Source organism: Alligator sinensis, unplaced genomic scaffold (genome assembly GCF_000455745.1).
Source record: "Alligator sinensis unplaced genomic scaffold, ASM45574v1 scaffold73_1, whole genome shotgun sequence".
Classification (NCBI taxonomy): domain Eukaryota; kingdom Metazoa; phylum Chordata; order Crocodylia; family Alligatoridae; genus Alligator; species Alligator sinensis.
This window is the reverse complement of record NW_005841838.1, coordinates 1,307,494-1,323,745: the sequence shown is the minus strand read 5'-3', so window position 1 is coordinate 1,323,745 and position 16,252 is coordinate 1,307,494. Positions and strand designations below refer to the sequence as shown.

At 40.8% G+C, this 16,252-nt stretch overlaps 1 protein-coding gene across 1 annotated transcript in view; it reads right to left on the bottom strand.

The window, feature by feature from the left end:
• Positions 1-3,257: 3,257 nt before the first annotated feature.
• CUNH16orf72 (chromosome unknown C16orf72 homolog) overlaps positions 3,258-16,252 on the bottom strand; it is a gene marked incomplete at its 5' end in the record, with an annotated part of 24,427 nt that continues 11,432 nt past the window's right edge. The window contains one exon of the mRNA XM_025203482.1: positions 3,258-6,481. Coding sequence (XP_025059267.1) covers positions 6,237-6,481 — 245 coding nt within the window. The remainder of the gene's footprint in view (positions 6,482-16,252) is intronic.

Sequence of the window (16,252 nt, the reverse complement as noted above, 5' to 3'; positions counted from 1 at the left end):
CTGCCTGCCATGAGTTAGCTGCCAATAGGTCAGTCCTTGGTTCTGGCCAAAACAGATGACAGGGTAAACAAAGTGACAAAGTCACACTAGAGCTTACAATACATTGATATTTTAATAATGTCATTCCACATGAGCAACAGATGTAGCTGGCACAGGGAAGTCAAGGAAAAGGGAGAGATATTGAGCTACGATACATAGAAGAATCAAAGAGCAGAATATGCTGGTGGCTGGAGTGTTGTGGGGAAGGGCAGGGATTGGCAAGACATCTGTCCAGACCATCCCATCAGTTTTTTCAAATTACTGCTTCTGTCCAAGTTACAAAAACCTCTCCTGCAAGGACTGTCTGCAAACATTCATTTGAAGAAACTCATGGACACCTGGGGCAGGTATTTCAAACAGTATATTCCCAGCCCAAGTGAGACATGGTCACCATAAGCTCCCTGTCAAAGTGCCAACAACAAAAGTCCAAGTGATTATACTAAAGGTGAAAACAAGATTGAAATCAAAATAGTGAGAAATGTTTCTTACCTCTTTAGAGAACCCAAAATTGCCATCCCATGAAATCAAAGCACACAGTGGGATGCTGCAAAAAAGACAATAGCGTTCTAGGATGCATTAACAGTATTTTGTGTAAATCACGGGGAGCAATTCTTCCACTTCTGATTCTTCAACACTGGTGAGGTCTCATGTGAAGTACTGCATCTATTTTGAGCACTGCACTTCCAAGAAAGATGCAAAAAAGTTTAAGAGTGCAAAGAAAAAAAAAAAAAAAAAAAAGAGTCTAGTAAGATGGAACTACTTAGTCTGGAAAGTGGGGGTGGAGAGGAAGAAGGATGTCAAAGTCTTCAAGTATTTGAAGGGTTGTTATAAAAAGAGGATGGTGACAGACTATTGTGACCACAGTAGACAAGATGAGGAATAATTGCAAAGGGAATTTTAGATACAGATCAAAATTTAAAAAGTGGCCTTGGATGCTTTAAACTGAAGGCTTTACTCTAAATACTCAAAACCAAGTTTCCACAAAATGGGTTAACAAGCACAGGACTGATAACTGTAATGTACTCAAGTTCTCATTTTAACAATTTCTTATCTAAACACAGCTCATTCTGGAAAGAGATGCATGCTTTTTTAAAGACAACTTTATAGTGGAATCAGTGACATGAAGTTTACTAAATGAAGATGGCAGGGAGGTGAGAAACAACTAGAACTTAGCTAGTCAAGGAATCAATACAACCCCCACCCAATGCAGCAAACTTCACTGTGTAAGGCAGTGATATGCTCTATTTCTTTAATCATTACCTGCTCAACACTAACGTTTTCAAATTTCTATTACAAATAGTTTTTGGACAAATCAGAAGTGGGCTCATGAAGGGAGTTAGGGAATTCAAGTTATAGAAATAAATTTCAATAATTTTTTTGCACTTCTCAGCTGAGGCAATCAAATTTAGCTTTCATAATTAAAACTTTTGTAAGAAATAGATTGAATAAGCATCTTTTTATTTTAATTTCTAAGATATATGCATGTATGTGTGCATATTCAAAGAAAGTTTCCTTAAGCACAAATCCAAGTTTAAAACTGAACACCCCATGCTAAGTACATGGTATAGCACTGCAGATAAATGCATGCCTCAAGACTCTTTCAAAAACAGTATAATATCTGTTCAATGCTTGAATAAGACTGATAAATGATTTCTGTTAGGCTTGAAGATAAACTTTTGTAAATAAGTTAAGATTAGGGAGCTTAGAATTAAAAACATTCTGAAGATTACTTAAATAACCAAATGTTTAGGAAAATGCATAGTTCTATAGGATCAAGCTGCTACTAGCACTGACCAGGGAACGAGTGGCTAAACTAAGCTGCAGTACTGCAGGGAAGGACCTGAGGGTTACAGTAGACCATAAAGTGAATATGAAGCTTTTGGGGTTTTTTTTTAATCCAACAGCATCCTGGATTGTATTAACAGGAGAGTCACTTGCAAGTCAAGGGAAGTGATTCTTGTACTCAACACTGATAAGACCTCACCTGGAATACTGTGCCCAGTTTTGGGCCCCACGCTTCAAGGATGTGGACAGTTTTGGAAGAGTCCAGCAGAGAGCAACAAAATGATTACGGGTTTGGAAAGCACAACTCATGAGGAAAAGCTTGAAGACTGTTAACAAATACCTGATGGTCAGTTATGGAGAGGATGGTGATGAGCTTCTCTCTGTAGCTGTAGGGACCTAAAGCTGCAACATCAGAAGTGTAGGTTGGAAGTTAAGCGGAACTTTGACTATGAGGGTGGTCAAGCATTGGACCAGGCTACCTAGAGAAGTCGTTGAATCTGTCCCTGGAAATTTTTGATGATCAGGTTGAAGAGACATTTGATTGGTTTGGTTAAATCAGGAATGATCCTGGTCTTGAACAGAGGGCTGGACGAGATGACTTGATGTCTTTTCCAACCCTATTTTCCTATGATCCTAAGAATCAAGACTTTACATTATTTCACCCTGATGATGCTGTAAGCCAACATCTTGTATGCAGCACTTAAGTCTACACAAAAGCTGTAAACATTTGTTAAACCCTTAGTATAAAAGGGAAAGACAGGAAATCAACCTGGAAGTACAAGCTCATGAGCAGGTACCCCATAAATCACATTTTCTGGCTTAAGAAGTCTCTATAAGCTTAAAGTGAAAGCTATAAAGATTTTGCTTCTTCAAATTACCTTCCTCTATTCTAGACTTATGGAGTGACCGACTTTCCAGCAAGCTAACAAAAAATAAAAAACTTCAAAAGCAGCCAGATTTTTTTTAAATTAGGTTTATTATGACTTAAAGTGTCTATTACTCCAGTTGGGTAAGCCACATTTGAGTGTAAGAGTTTATCTGCAGGACTTCAGTTTCACCAAAAATAAAAATTAAAAAAAAAAGTTCTGCATTATTATATTGTAATATAACTCCAATTTAACATTAAACAAAATTTCAACTTTAGTAATATGCAAGCTAAGCTCAGTAGCTTGTGTGCAGGATGTGCTGCATGTAATTTTGCCCCACTTCCACGTTTGATTTTACACGAGACATGTCAACTACAAGAAGTCAGATAAAAAAAGCAAAATAAACATGATTTTGTCCTAACTAAACCATTCTGAATTCCTGCGTAAGAGATACTTACTTCTTGCTCCAAGAGCCATTGCTTAAGGTAACAGAAGAATGCCTGAAAGTAATGAATCAATTTGATCTACCTACACTGGTACAAGAAAGAGAGTCTTCAAAGCCATGGGTACTGGACTTCATGTTTGTTTATTTATTTTTTAAAGAGACAATCTTGCTCTCCTTCCGTTTATCAGATGAATACATGCATTGTACGTCATTTTTGGCAGGGATTAACATTTAAAGAGCAAGTAATACTTGGGGCTAAATGAAAAACCAAAATGTAAAATGGTAAAATTAAGTTGCCAAAAGTGTTAAGTCACAAGCAAAAACATTAATGCAACCAGTTAGATATTAAAGTCTGCTTTCTCTTACCAAAGATAATGGCACAAATTAATCAAAGAGCTTGACAAATTTAGTTTAAATGGTACTAGACTGAATGCAAAGCTTGAAAGCATTAATTTTAAAACAGAGGCATTTATTGAAAACAGATCAGGCTCTGTGCACGTAGTTATAATGGTGATAGAGTCTAAGTGTAAGTCACATTTAACCCAGTACTTTCCACAGTGCGATTTGGAGCTCTGATATTAGTACTACTACACGTAGTAAGTGTATCACATCAAGAAATCCCAATGTTCAGCATCAAAGATTTATAGAAACAAAAGATCTCCTAAATTAGTTTATTTGTACAAGTATGAACTATTTCAACTAATAAGTGGAAGGGGACTGAAGAACGTTTTCATCACTAAGTGGCACATTGTCCATTCAAGGTTTTTCATGACACCCACTTGCAATTTCCATTTCTCAGGTCAGAAATCCCTCTGCTTGCATCTTTAAAATTAGATCATTTTACAGAATTAAAAAATGTTTACATCTCATAGATCCTATCTTACATCTCTGTTTGGCTTGAAAAATGCAAAGTCTCATAGAATGGAAGCTACTTCTATACTTACGTAAGAATTTCAAAGTATCACGCAAAGCCCTATAGTTTTAGGTCAACAGTAGTAGTAGTAGTAACTTAATTGTACATACATTGGCAGTCTTTAGGTGGTATGTTTTCTAGGCTATGCAACACAAGTTTCATGAACATTTTGAAAATTGTAATTATCCCATTAACTGTACACTTCCAGCCATATTATGATGCAATGGTTTGAAAACTCCTGAAGTTTTAGATACTAGAAATATGAAATGGAAGCTCTACAAAGCAAAGAAATCATGCCCCTTCATATATGAGGACAGCCTCAAATTTTTGGGGGGGAAGGGGGAAGTTTGTTTTGTTTTTTTGCGGAGGGAGGGGGAAGGAATCTAGCATAGCACAACCTCACCTTGCCTTGCCCTTGATGGTGAACTTTTAATGCCATGGAATCTATATGGTGATCGGAAGTTGAAAACAGTCTTGACTCAGGCCTCAGCTGATTGGAAAAGAGAAACTGGAGACAATCTACAAGCCAGATTTCCTGAAAAACTATTTAAAAGGCTAAGATGTACAGTTATAACCCGTGGCCAAACTGTATAAGAAAGAATCTCAAGATTATCCAAAGCTTAGACAGGAGACTGAGGGGGCTTTTTTTATTACTATTAATTTAATATGATGGTTCTAACATATTTCAGCTTCATCCACCTAGTTTACCTATTTAGTTGCAACCAAACACCCCAAAAAACTTGAATAGTGTTTGTGTTTCACAATAGTGTGCATGGGGTACCTAGTTCAAAACACTCCAACTGCCTCAAACAGAAGTTGAGGACCTAGACAACAGTTCTTCAAAAGACAAACTGTTTCTAATGGTAGAAAAGGCATAGACTTGGAAGCTGTTCTTTAATATAAATATTTGCACCTAGAACTAAACTGTAAGATTTTTAGAGAATCAGCCTTGGTTGAGTTCAAAGTTCATGTCTCCTTAGAACTACAGCAGGTATTCACCAGTAGATTCAGTTGAACATATATGGAAGCCACCTTTTCCCTTTCAAATTAATCCATATGATAATGTTTATCCAGAATTTTTTTTCAGAATTAAAACTTCCAGTGTTAAATTGTTTTCTGAGAGCTTGGTGTGTCATCCCATTCCGAAGATGTGTCAAGAGAAGGTTTAAAATGAGTCCAGATAGTTTCCACGAGCGGCCAAAAGCCTGGTTTGTCAGCAGATCGAACACAACCCTTTTCTAACTGTTCCCCATTCCCTCTCCTCCCACCTTTCCCTGAATACAGGCATTTACTTCACAAGAAATGTAAAGTGGGATACGTTTGTACACAATATCTACCCTTCACTAATACTGAACAAAAAAAGCCTACTCTCCAATTACTGGACATCTTTCTCTAAATGTAGGTCAGCCCTGGTAGTCTGCACTGTTTGTGTTTACCACAAGGATAATACCAATACATATATGTTTTTAACTGAAAATTTAAAAGCCTATGAATTTAATTGGGGAAAAGTTTAATATTGCTACTTCAGAGCACTAAAAACACACAAAGTGAATCCAATAAAGATCCTTGTATTGATTCAATGTTAAGTATTAATTGCATGACCATCATAGCACCTCTTTACATCATCACACAATCACCAGAATTATCAAACTGCTTTTAAAACTAAAAAGGGTACAGTCCAATATTTAACTTGCACACTGTTACTATATAGAAACTAGGTGCATGGTACAGTGCTGTGAAAATGGAAGCCTGCAGTTTTGACAAAGATGCCAAGTCATGTTTTAGACAATTTCAGTCAAACTGGCAATACTGTTTAAGCAAAATACTCAACACAGCAGGAAATAAAGGACAAAAAAGCATTCTATAACCAAATAAACATCTGATATTTCCTTTCCCTTTAAGAATACAAGTAAGGTCACTTTTAGCCTTGGAACGGATACATGTTCGCCTATGATGATCTTGCTAACTACTACACAATATCTGATGTCCTCTGCTAAGAATATAGTTTAAGAAAGCCGCAGTTACAAGAGGCATCTACTGTAATACCTAAAACTTCCTTTATGGCAATTATTGAATTCACTTGTCTTAAACAGTGAATATGGGAAGATGGCCTCATGTTTCCTTTTCAATAGTACTCTGAGGATCAAGTGGCTTTCAAGCAGCATGGTGGGTTTGAAATTTTTGCAGTTTAGATCATTCTGTTGCGTTTATGAGTTGGGGAGTCTGTAATGACATCGCCACACTGGGCTGAGGTACGCTTTCTAGTTCCACCATTGTCCAAGTGGAGTGCCATTTCTTCTGATATGAAAGTGTTCAAATCAACATCATGGAGTCCATTTCTCCTTCGACTAGCGTTGGAGCCACTGCTTACGTGAGTGGGAGAGCCTGGGGTACTCGAACGAACGCTGATACTAGCCATTGCACCACTAAGACCTGGGGGAGGAAAAAAAAAAGAAAAGAATATTAAGAGACAGTAATGAAAGGCAAAACTTAGTTTATTTCCAGCCCTTTATAAGTACTTTCATATATGCCTGTTTATCTGCAGCACTTGGAACACCAAAGAATTACTGGAAGCACTTCCCTTATAGCATTAATTGATATAAAAGAATCTCTAAAACTATGGACACAAGGTTGGGGGGGAGAGGAACGGGAGGGAAGAAGAGGAAGGTAGAGAGCCAGATCCCCTTTCCAACTCTAGATGCCAGTTTATAAACAGTTATCCTGAAATACATGCATGCTTTCAAAATAAAAGTAGGAACCCTTTTAGAAGGCCCTACTGGCAAGTTGCAAGAACATCCAACATGCCCAGTCCCAGCCCTCGGAATTAATGAGCCAAGATTAGTCCAAAAGAAACAAGACTACCTGGTCAGTCAACACAACTCCTAACAAAAAAAAGTGATAAATTATAACATGTTTTCAGCAAGATGAAGTGAACAAGTTTCTGAAAGAAGTGAAAGCAAAAGGTTTAGCTGAAATCTATTCAAGACATACGTATCACTTAAGCAACTTAAAGCCGATAAAGCCTGGACAAGGACAAATAAAGCTACTAAAAACTCACTAGCATTTTACTAAGGGCATGTTTTCTGTGACTAAAATCTATTCTTAATATTTGTATTACAACTTGGCATGTTACTACAGGAACATTAATATTCCTGATGAGTTAGACAAACTCGCCCTGTTATACAAGTATATTAAAACATCATAGCAAGATGCAAGAGTTTAAAAAAGCAGAATGTTGAAACACAAAGTATTTAAACTTAACTTGTGAATTTGTATCTCTACCAGCTCTGTTCCCACAACCCCCTCCCCCCCTCAAAAAAAACCAAAAAGAAAATCCCCACCACACCCACCCACCAAAACCCTGGCTATTTTAAGTGATGAGGAATATGGGAGCTCAGAAAGCCACCCCATTCAACATATGCAAGTCAAGAAGATTTATGACTACAACCATGTTTACAGCTTGCATTTGAATGCCAAAGAATATATTCCTATCAAAGTCCATGTAGAAATCCCTGGATCAGCCCTATGGCACACTGGACACAATAAGTCAGACAGGCACAAAGAGAAAATAGCTAGTAGAAAAGTAAGGGTAAAAATAGGTGTCAGTAAATGAAGCAGGTCAAGCTGTGGTGGGACAAGTCCCACATTCCAATTCCTAGTCCTACCTATGGCCTCCATTCCAGGACCGTTTATACAGAGGTACCCCAAAACTCCCTAGAGTGCATCTCAGTAAGCAGGGGAAGCTGGGCAGGTGCTCCTGAGGCTTAAGGGGCCTGATCTTGCCAGGGAATTCCTAGAATGTGCAGAATCAGGGCACCTCAAGTCCCCAGAGCACCTACCTGGGGGCAGCTGGAGGGTACTGGCACTTCTGGGCTACCTGCACTCTCCCACCACAGGACCAATACACATCTATTCCAATAAAATGGGCACTAGTTAACACTACTTGGTCACACCACAGGTAGGGATATCTATGTTCTCCATTTGTGCCACCATAAACGTTTTTATAGTGCCAGAAATTTGGTATCAGGCAACATAAGTTTCTACCCTAAGATCAAAAGGAGCACATTGCATCATTTCTAGGAGTTTGACTCAAGTGTGTGTGTGTGTGTGTGTGTGTGTGTGTGTGTGTGTGTGTGTGTGTGTGTGTGTGTGTGTGTGTTAAAGTCAGGTGGTACTTCCACTCCAGCAAATCCACTGTGAAGCACATAGAGGAGAACAAGGTGGTAAGAAACAGTTACCATGGATTTACCAAGAGCCTGGCCAATCCTTCTATGATAAAAGGTGACAGGCACTATGGATGAGGGGAAGAGAGGAGAGGATGTGGTATATCTCAACTTTAGCAAGGCTTTTGACACCATTCCCCATGATATCCTCATTAAACTAAGGAAATACAGGACTACATAAAAGTATTGTAAGGTAGATACATAGCTGGCTTGATGATCTTACTCAGGGAGTAGTCCTCAATGGCTCAATGTCTAGTTGAAAGAAGAAATCAACTGGGGCATCCCAGGGGTCTGGCCTGGGTCCAGTATTGTTCAACACATTCATTAACGATCTGGATGATGGGATTGAGTGCATACTTAGGCAAAATAGCAAAGCTACCCATACAGCAAACATTAACAGTGATAGCATAGGTTTCCACTAGAAGGCCTATTTTAGGTCAGAGGACTTAATCAGTCAAAGCAGCAATATTAAAATAAAACCGCACAGAAAGGAAAAAGTTCAACACTTTAGACTGGCTGCTAGAACCCCATTGGGAAGATGGGGCCAGACCAGCGATGTGAAAAAAGCTGTTGTATGATGGATAAAACTCCCATCAGAACAGGCCAATTTATTTGTCTGTGTTGAACATTTAAGTGTTTTGACTCTTGTACCACCAGTCGAGTTCCTCTCCAGGCATGTGTGCACCCACAGCCACTACTGAAGGTAGAGGAGCACTGTGCAGAGCAGCTAGTAGACATGGTTCTGATAACTAATAGCTTTCCCAAAACAATATTTCTGAAGACAGACAGAATAAGAAGCCCTCTTGATGGAGGTTCAGTAAGCACCAACATCACATTAAATAATGCTTCCATTTACAAAGTCATTGGCATAACTGTATTATACAGCAAAATAGATATCCTTTTTGAAATTTAAGTAAGACGATAGGGAACAAGTATGTATTCTATTTTCAATCATTATTAATACTAAGGTTACCACAATACAAAGCTAAGTTAACAAGCATTTACTCAACTATCAATAAAGCAGGGCAACCAAATAGATGGCACTGCCCAACTTCTCAAATGGGCATACTGCTGACTCGTGTCCATTTACAATGCTACCTGGTAGCCTTCAAGCTCTTCACCCTGATGAGGACATCGCTTTAAGATGGCTTAAACAATATGCTGAAACTGCATATGCTAAAAAAGTAACTGCTCAAAAATTCACAACACAAATTGATGTGAAGTTATTTGTCGTTTTTGAAGTTTGCAGAGTCTGGATGGGTTGTAATGATTATTAAAGTTGCAATATTGATTGTATGGCTCTTAAAATGATCAGAATAAGTTTCTTGTAAAGTTCTAAGTAACAGGTCACATAACTTAAGTTTTACAGGAAATGGTTACTTTTGGAGCGTTTCTTTCAACATAGTACCCACATGTACTCTAAAGATGAAAAAAAAATTACAAATTCAAATGTTTGCAAAAGCTGCTTAATGCCCATATTAAGCTGCCACACCCTGAACACAGATGTTAGAGAGAATTTCAACCTATACATAGCTTTTGTTCAAAATATTTAGCCTTTGTTTTTATCACTGCATATAATAGTAGAACTGTAAGCTTTATGTTAAGACTCTTCTCCCCATCTTCACACAAAAACAAAACATTTTAGATCCAAATATTAACAAGTTCTAATGCTTTTTAACTTCACATTTCTGTGAGGATGGAAATGGTAAATGAAATGAAGTCATGTTTAAAAAGAGCTACTGTTTAAAAAAAGGCTCTGCATAAGTGACAATCAACACCTGCACTTTTTAAAAACAGACAGAGCTCAGAATTGAAGAGTACATTTATTACAACAGCTGTAGTATTTAAAAAATCACTCTCTCTTCCACCCCCCACCACCATCATAAAGGTTTGCTGCCTCAAGCATGCACACAATAACTTTCCTTTCAAGAACCAACAAATCATGCATGTGTATTTTAGATGCATGTGTAATATCCAGGATACACCAGAAAAGGTATTAAGACTCCAAGCATGAAAATTCAGGACTGAAAGACTCATTTTGAAGTAAACTGCACAAAAAGAAAATATACACAGGAGTACAAGGCAGGGTAAAATGCATCTTATAGATTAAGGCACAAGGAACAAGATTCACAAGGTATACCTTAACTGTAGTTTAAAAACACACTTTATAACCAGCTACATAGACTATTGTGCATTTTTTTTTAATTAACTACTTTTTATTGACATATTTAGATGGAGTGGTCATGCTGACAATTCACAATTTTATGTTGGTTACTAGAGGCACCTGGCCGTACTGGACGTCAAGCCTCTTACCCAGTGTAAGCAGAGTTCATTGTTCTTACACAGTGACACCAGAAAAAACATTATGCTACAACTTAGCTATTTTATAATCGACCAAGTTATAGTCACATAACAGACAAGTACATTCTCATGTAGGATACTGGAACACAAATTGCCATTTTATAGAGACTGAATTTGAAAGAGGATGTCACGAGGAAAGCATTCTCTTTATAGTAACAGGAAACATCTAGTCGATACAAGAGCAAGAGGCAGATAAGGATTTTTTTCTCCCCCTTGATATTTCCTCATACCATCTGAGGAGATTAATTTTACCTTCCTTACTGTGCGGTCTCAGGTTCTAGCTTTCAGCATGCCCCTACAAAGACTTTATCCAAGTCTAAGGGCGCTGACTGGGGGGGGGGAGAAGGTGAAGGGGACACAACAGGACACGGGACAGGACACATTATAGGACACAACAAAAACAAAACAAGTAGTGGTTTACCAAAAGAGGCATGATGTCAGTTGACCCAGCTCCCCAGCCTGTACAGCTCTCACGGCTCAGTGGGGCTTTTTGGTGCTTTTATCTAATCGCCAAATCAAAAAGCTATTAGATAAAGAAGTGCCAAAAATCCCCACTGAAACACGAGCTGTACAGATGTGGGGCAAGCCAGGTTAATCTAACACAATGCCTCTACCGGCCATGTGCTGCACTTGGTGCAGGGGCGCACTAAGCTGAAAGTAAAGTGTTGGGTTTCCCCCCTCCCCATGTCTTTAAGAAATGACATGCAGTACAAGATGAACAGAAACAGATACTAACAAGTAGCAAGAAATAACCTAATACTGGAGTTTAAGCTGTCTCTAGTAGAGGATACATCAGTCCAATATTAGAACAGTACCAATATAAAGAAAATTTACTACATTGGAAATCGACCATATAACGCTGATAATTTTGCCGACAAAATGACCCAAGCACACGCACAGCCGCAGTACGCAGGCAGTGAGGAGCACAGCCCCCCAGAATGGAGAGTCTAGTGTGATGGAAGGGGAAGATCAAGGCCCTGGCAGTGAGGGAGGGTATGGGGCAAGCGCTGCCCAGCCAAGGCTGGGCGGGTGCAACATGGAGCTGCAGCTCGTCCAGAGGATAGCTCCCACTGCTGCGCGCTGCTTGGCTGGGAGCCGCTAGCTCAGTGGCTTGTCTGGCGGCTCCTGCTGCTGCTCCCACCACTCGTTCTGGAGGGCAGGGGGGGTGGCGTATGCCCCCGGACCTGCATGGGGCAGGCTGGGGCCAGGGCTGTGCCAAGCTCTTCCTGGCAGGGCAGGGCAGGGCAGGGCAGGGCTACAATGGGAATGGGCTACAGAGAATTTGTGGCTGCAGTCCCCCTGTCACCCCTTCCCAGTGCAGCCCCACCCTGCCAGGAAGAGCTTGGCGCAGCCTTGGTCCCAGCCCACCCCATGCAGATCCAGGGGCACACACCCTACCCCTGCCCTCCCAGATGAGTGGTGGGAGCAGCAGCAGGACCCACCAGATGAGTCACTGGACCAGCAGCTCCTGGCCGACTGGTGTGCAGTGGCATGAGCTGCCCCTGTGCACCCCCCAACAAGCCGCAACTGTGTGTAGTGCCCACCCTCCCCCAGCTGGGCAGCACTTGCCTCAGCCCCAGCCTCACCATAGGGGCTTTGATCTGCCCCCCTAACCCCTTCTCTCCCCCCCTCCCCTTCCACCACAGCAGACTTACCAGCTGGAGCTCTCCATGCTGCCAGACTAGGTATTGGAAAATCGGATTGGTATCGACCAACATGCCTCTTGAGAAATTGGCCACCAGTATCGGCCACAAAAATGTATTGGTGCACCCCTACTCTCTAGGTGTATAATTCAGCATTATATCTAAAACTTAAAATAACTAGAGTCTGTACTACTAAATTAAACTGAAATTAAACTGTACAAAGAAGAGACTAGTAACTGCAAAGCAGGCATTTGTTTAATGGCTCTGCACACTGAATCTGGGGAATCTTTCTGAAAGCTTCTTCCATTTGAATGATCACATGTTGTTACTTGAAGCCTTGAGATTGAATTTCAATCTCGAACTGCATTCCCACTCAAGGTACCTTTCTTCCCCCTCAATTTATTGGGGAGAAAAGAATTGTGGGAACAGACTGTACCCCAACATCACTATTTAGAGTCTTCAATTATTGCCACTGTCTTCCAGTGGAGACAAGGAAGTAACCATCCATAATTCCTAACATAGCAGCAGTTTCCCAATCTTGTAAATGAGAAAGTTTCATGTTTTAAGCACAAAAAAGTTAGAAAAAAAGAGCTGCAGTACATAAAAACCTGATTTTGGTCCAGTTGTAAACCTTAACATTAAAACTAGATACACTGAAATACTTAACCAGAAAATAAGTTTTAAGGAAGAGCTCCAAGTACTAAGGACAAGTAATGCCCTATCAAAGACATAAGGGCATTTAAGTGCAAGCCTATTCCATGATGCTCCTAAAGATGTAGTTGTAGAAATAAACGTTACTGGTTTTCAGGAATTAGAGCAGGGTGGAACAAGATTGCACTTAAATGCCCAAGTATCATTTAGACATCAATAGGTGGAATAGTTTAAAAAATTTCTAAAAGCTAATACTGCTATCCACTGGAGCAATAGTTTTCAAACTGTTCCACCGAACCCTAGGGTTCAATGCCAGATCCTGAAGCATTCTGCAAAGAGACTGCAGACAATGGCAAAGTGAGTGAGGAGGCAGTGGCCTGCCACTGCCAGGTTGGGTCACATGGCTGTCCGCTCGCACAGCCCATGTAGTCTGGTAAAAGATCTGCAGCACAAGTGTTATGAAAGAGTTCCATGACTTTTGGAAGTTTGAAAGCCACTGCACTACAGAACATCCAACTAGTGAGATTTGGACTCTCTCCTCAAATTATTTTCATTTTAGACAGCTGGCAAAGTCTAAAACAGTTTGAGAACCACCGATATTGAGAAAAAGCAAAAGACAGGAAGATAATTTAATTTAAGAAGCAAGTAAAGTATTCCAACTGGTTACTCATTTTCCAGACAAATGTTTGCCTTGTTGGAACTAAGCATTTTTAATTTGAGGAACATACAAAGAAAGGTTAAAAATCGTAATCCTCTAATATAGTTAGAACTGGATTTAAGTTTATGAAAATAAGTAAGTTTACATGCAGCTGTATTCCGCTCTCAATTACATGCGGCTGAATGCCACCTTCAATTTAAGGTACCTTTCTAATATAAGAAAGGGCTTAGTTCTGTCTGTCTGTCTGTAATGCTCTTGGAACACTGATTGGTTACTGAAACGACGAGTGTTTCAAGAGCATTACAGAGGTGGCAGCAGCAGCTTGGTGGAGCACTGCCATAACGGCAGGGACAGGGGAGGGATAAGGCCATCACTGCTGGCCTTGCCCCCCACCCATGCTCCTTGGAGGCAGCAGCACAGTGGGGTGGTGGGCACGGGAGAGGCAGTTAGGGATAGCAACCCTAACCCCCCCCCCGGCCCCATTCTTAACAGGCAATTTGATAGTTCTTATATAATCAAGGGCTTAGTCCATCTGTCTGACTGTAACACTCTTGAAGCACTCCGGTTAGTGAAACAACCAGAGTGCAGAGCGCCACACTGATGGCAAGGATAGAGGGGATGGAGTGGGTGGGGGAGGGGCCTAGGGTTGGGGATAGCAACCCTAACCCCCCCCCCGGCCCCATTCTTAACAGGCAATTTGATAGTTCTTATATAATCAAGGGCTTAGTCCATCTGTCTGACTGTAACACTCTTGAAGCACTCCGGTTAGTGAAACAACCAGAGTGCAGAGCGCCACACTGATGGCAAGGATAGAGGGGATGGAGTGGGTGGGGGAGGGGCCTAGGGTTGGGGACCTTCTACCCCCCGCCCCCCTGCGCTCCATCCCTGCCATCATGGCGATGCTCTGAGGGGGGGGGGGGGGGGGGGGGGCCAGCAGCACTGGAGGCAGCAGCAGCGTGGTGGCACTCTGTCCCCCCCATCATTCTTGACAGGCAATTCACCAGTAATCCATATTACTATGCAAACTACCATTTCACTAGTGCACGCTGCACATTTGCCAATTCAGCACCTACCCTTAACTATGACCTTCCAATCAACCCCATATATACCTCTATCAAAAAACATCCTATATAGTTAAAAGCTGATCTTTAAGTAAAAAAGAGGAGAGGAGTTAACATCTTTAAGGATAAAAGAAGCATGCACCTTGTCCCCTAGGGTAACTTGATCTTTTCAAATGGTGAAATAATAAAAGAGGTTAGGGAAACTTTTGTATTTGCTTATAAATATAAACCATACTTTGGGAGTGTTGATGTAGCTGTGGTGGACCAAGAATTATGAAGTAGTAAAGATTGTTATGGGTGATATCTTTTATTGGACCAACAGCATATAAAAACCAAGCAGCAGTATTATTGTATCCAGGATGGTCCAAGGAATTGCAAGAGACCCCTTTGTAATCTTACATATTATATCAACCATATAGATGGAGTAGGGATGTAAATATTGTTTAAAAAAAATTGGCTTAACCCTCTCTAATTATATCGGTTAAATGACTAACCGATAAACATAGCAGCTGGACACAGCTGCTGCTGGGAGTCGCTCCCTGGGCCCTTCGACTGGGAGGAGGAAGCAAGCCCATACATACAACAGTCCCCGTGAAGCCCTGGCCCTGTGAGGGAGAGAATGTGCAGCTAATAGCTTAATTGATGAGTCATTAGGTTGCTTGCTGTCTTCCTTTTAGGCTATGTCCCCCTCCTTCCTGCCACGCTGCCTTCCTGTTCCTGGGGCACAGGTTGGCTTCCCTTCCCCCCTTTTCCCTACCTAATTGTGAGGGCCCAGGGCTAAAGGATAATTGGTAAGCTAACCACTTATCACTGCACTGATCGGTTAAGCAATTGTTAAGCTTTGGAGCACAAAATACCCTTCCTCAGGTCTTTTCTCCCGGTTCCGAGGAAGGGCATTTTGAGTCCCTAAGCTCATCTAACGCCTCTTCCAACTATATAGCTGGTCCAATAAAAGATATGGCAATAGAAACCATCACTACATGACAAGATTAATTTTGCTGCCTGTAGTATTAGAAGGTCATGCTATTATAAAATAGTTATCAGAAAGTTTTGGTGAAAATTTTGCTCATGAAGGAAAACCACTTTGATCTTCCTGTGATATCTTTCAGCCTCCCCCCCACCCCAACCAGTCTTCATTCCCATTCTTCTGACACTTACAGCACTTAGTACAAAACAGGAGAGCTGAAAGAAATCTGACCACTGAAGTGTCCAAAGTCACTCACCACTCTCATACTCAAGGGCACTCAGAATGGAGTAGAACAGACTGCTAACAAAGCTCTTAGGAATGCAACAGCCACCTATCAGGCATTCGGTTAGTCAGAGCAACAATGCTACTAGCATGGCTCAGGAGCAAATCATTTCAGCTATGTTTGTCCAATAACATGCATGGCATGATGTGCAGATTCTTCCCTGTCCTATAGCCTCTGAATTCTAATATTATAAAAGCCTTAATCTGTCTGTTTGTCCATAACACTTTATTTACACTCTGACCAACTTAAACAGCCAATCAGAGTGCGAATACTGCATTGGGACAGGAGGTGGCAGCATGGCAGAGTGCCACCATGATGGTAGGGACACAGGGGATGAAATGAGGCTAGCGCAGCCAG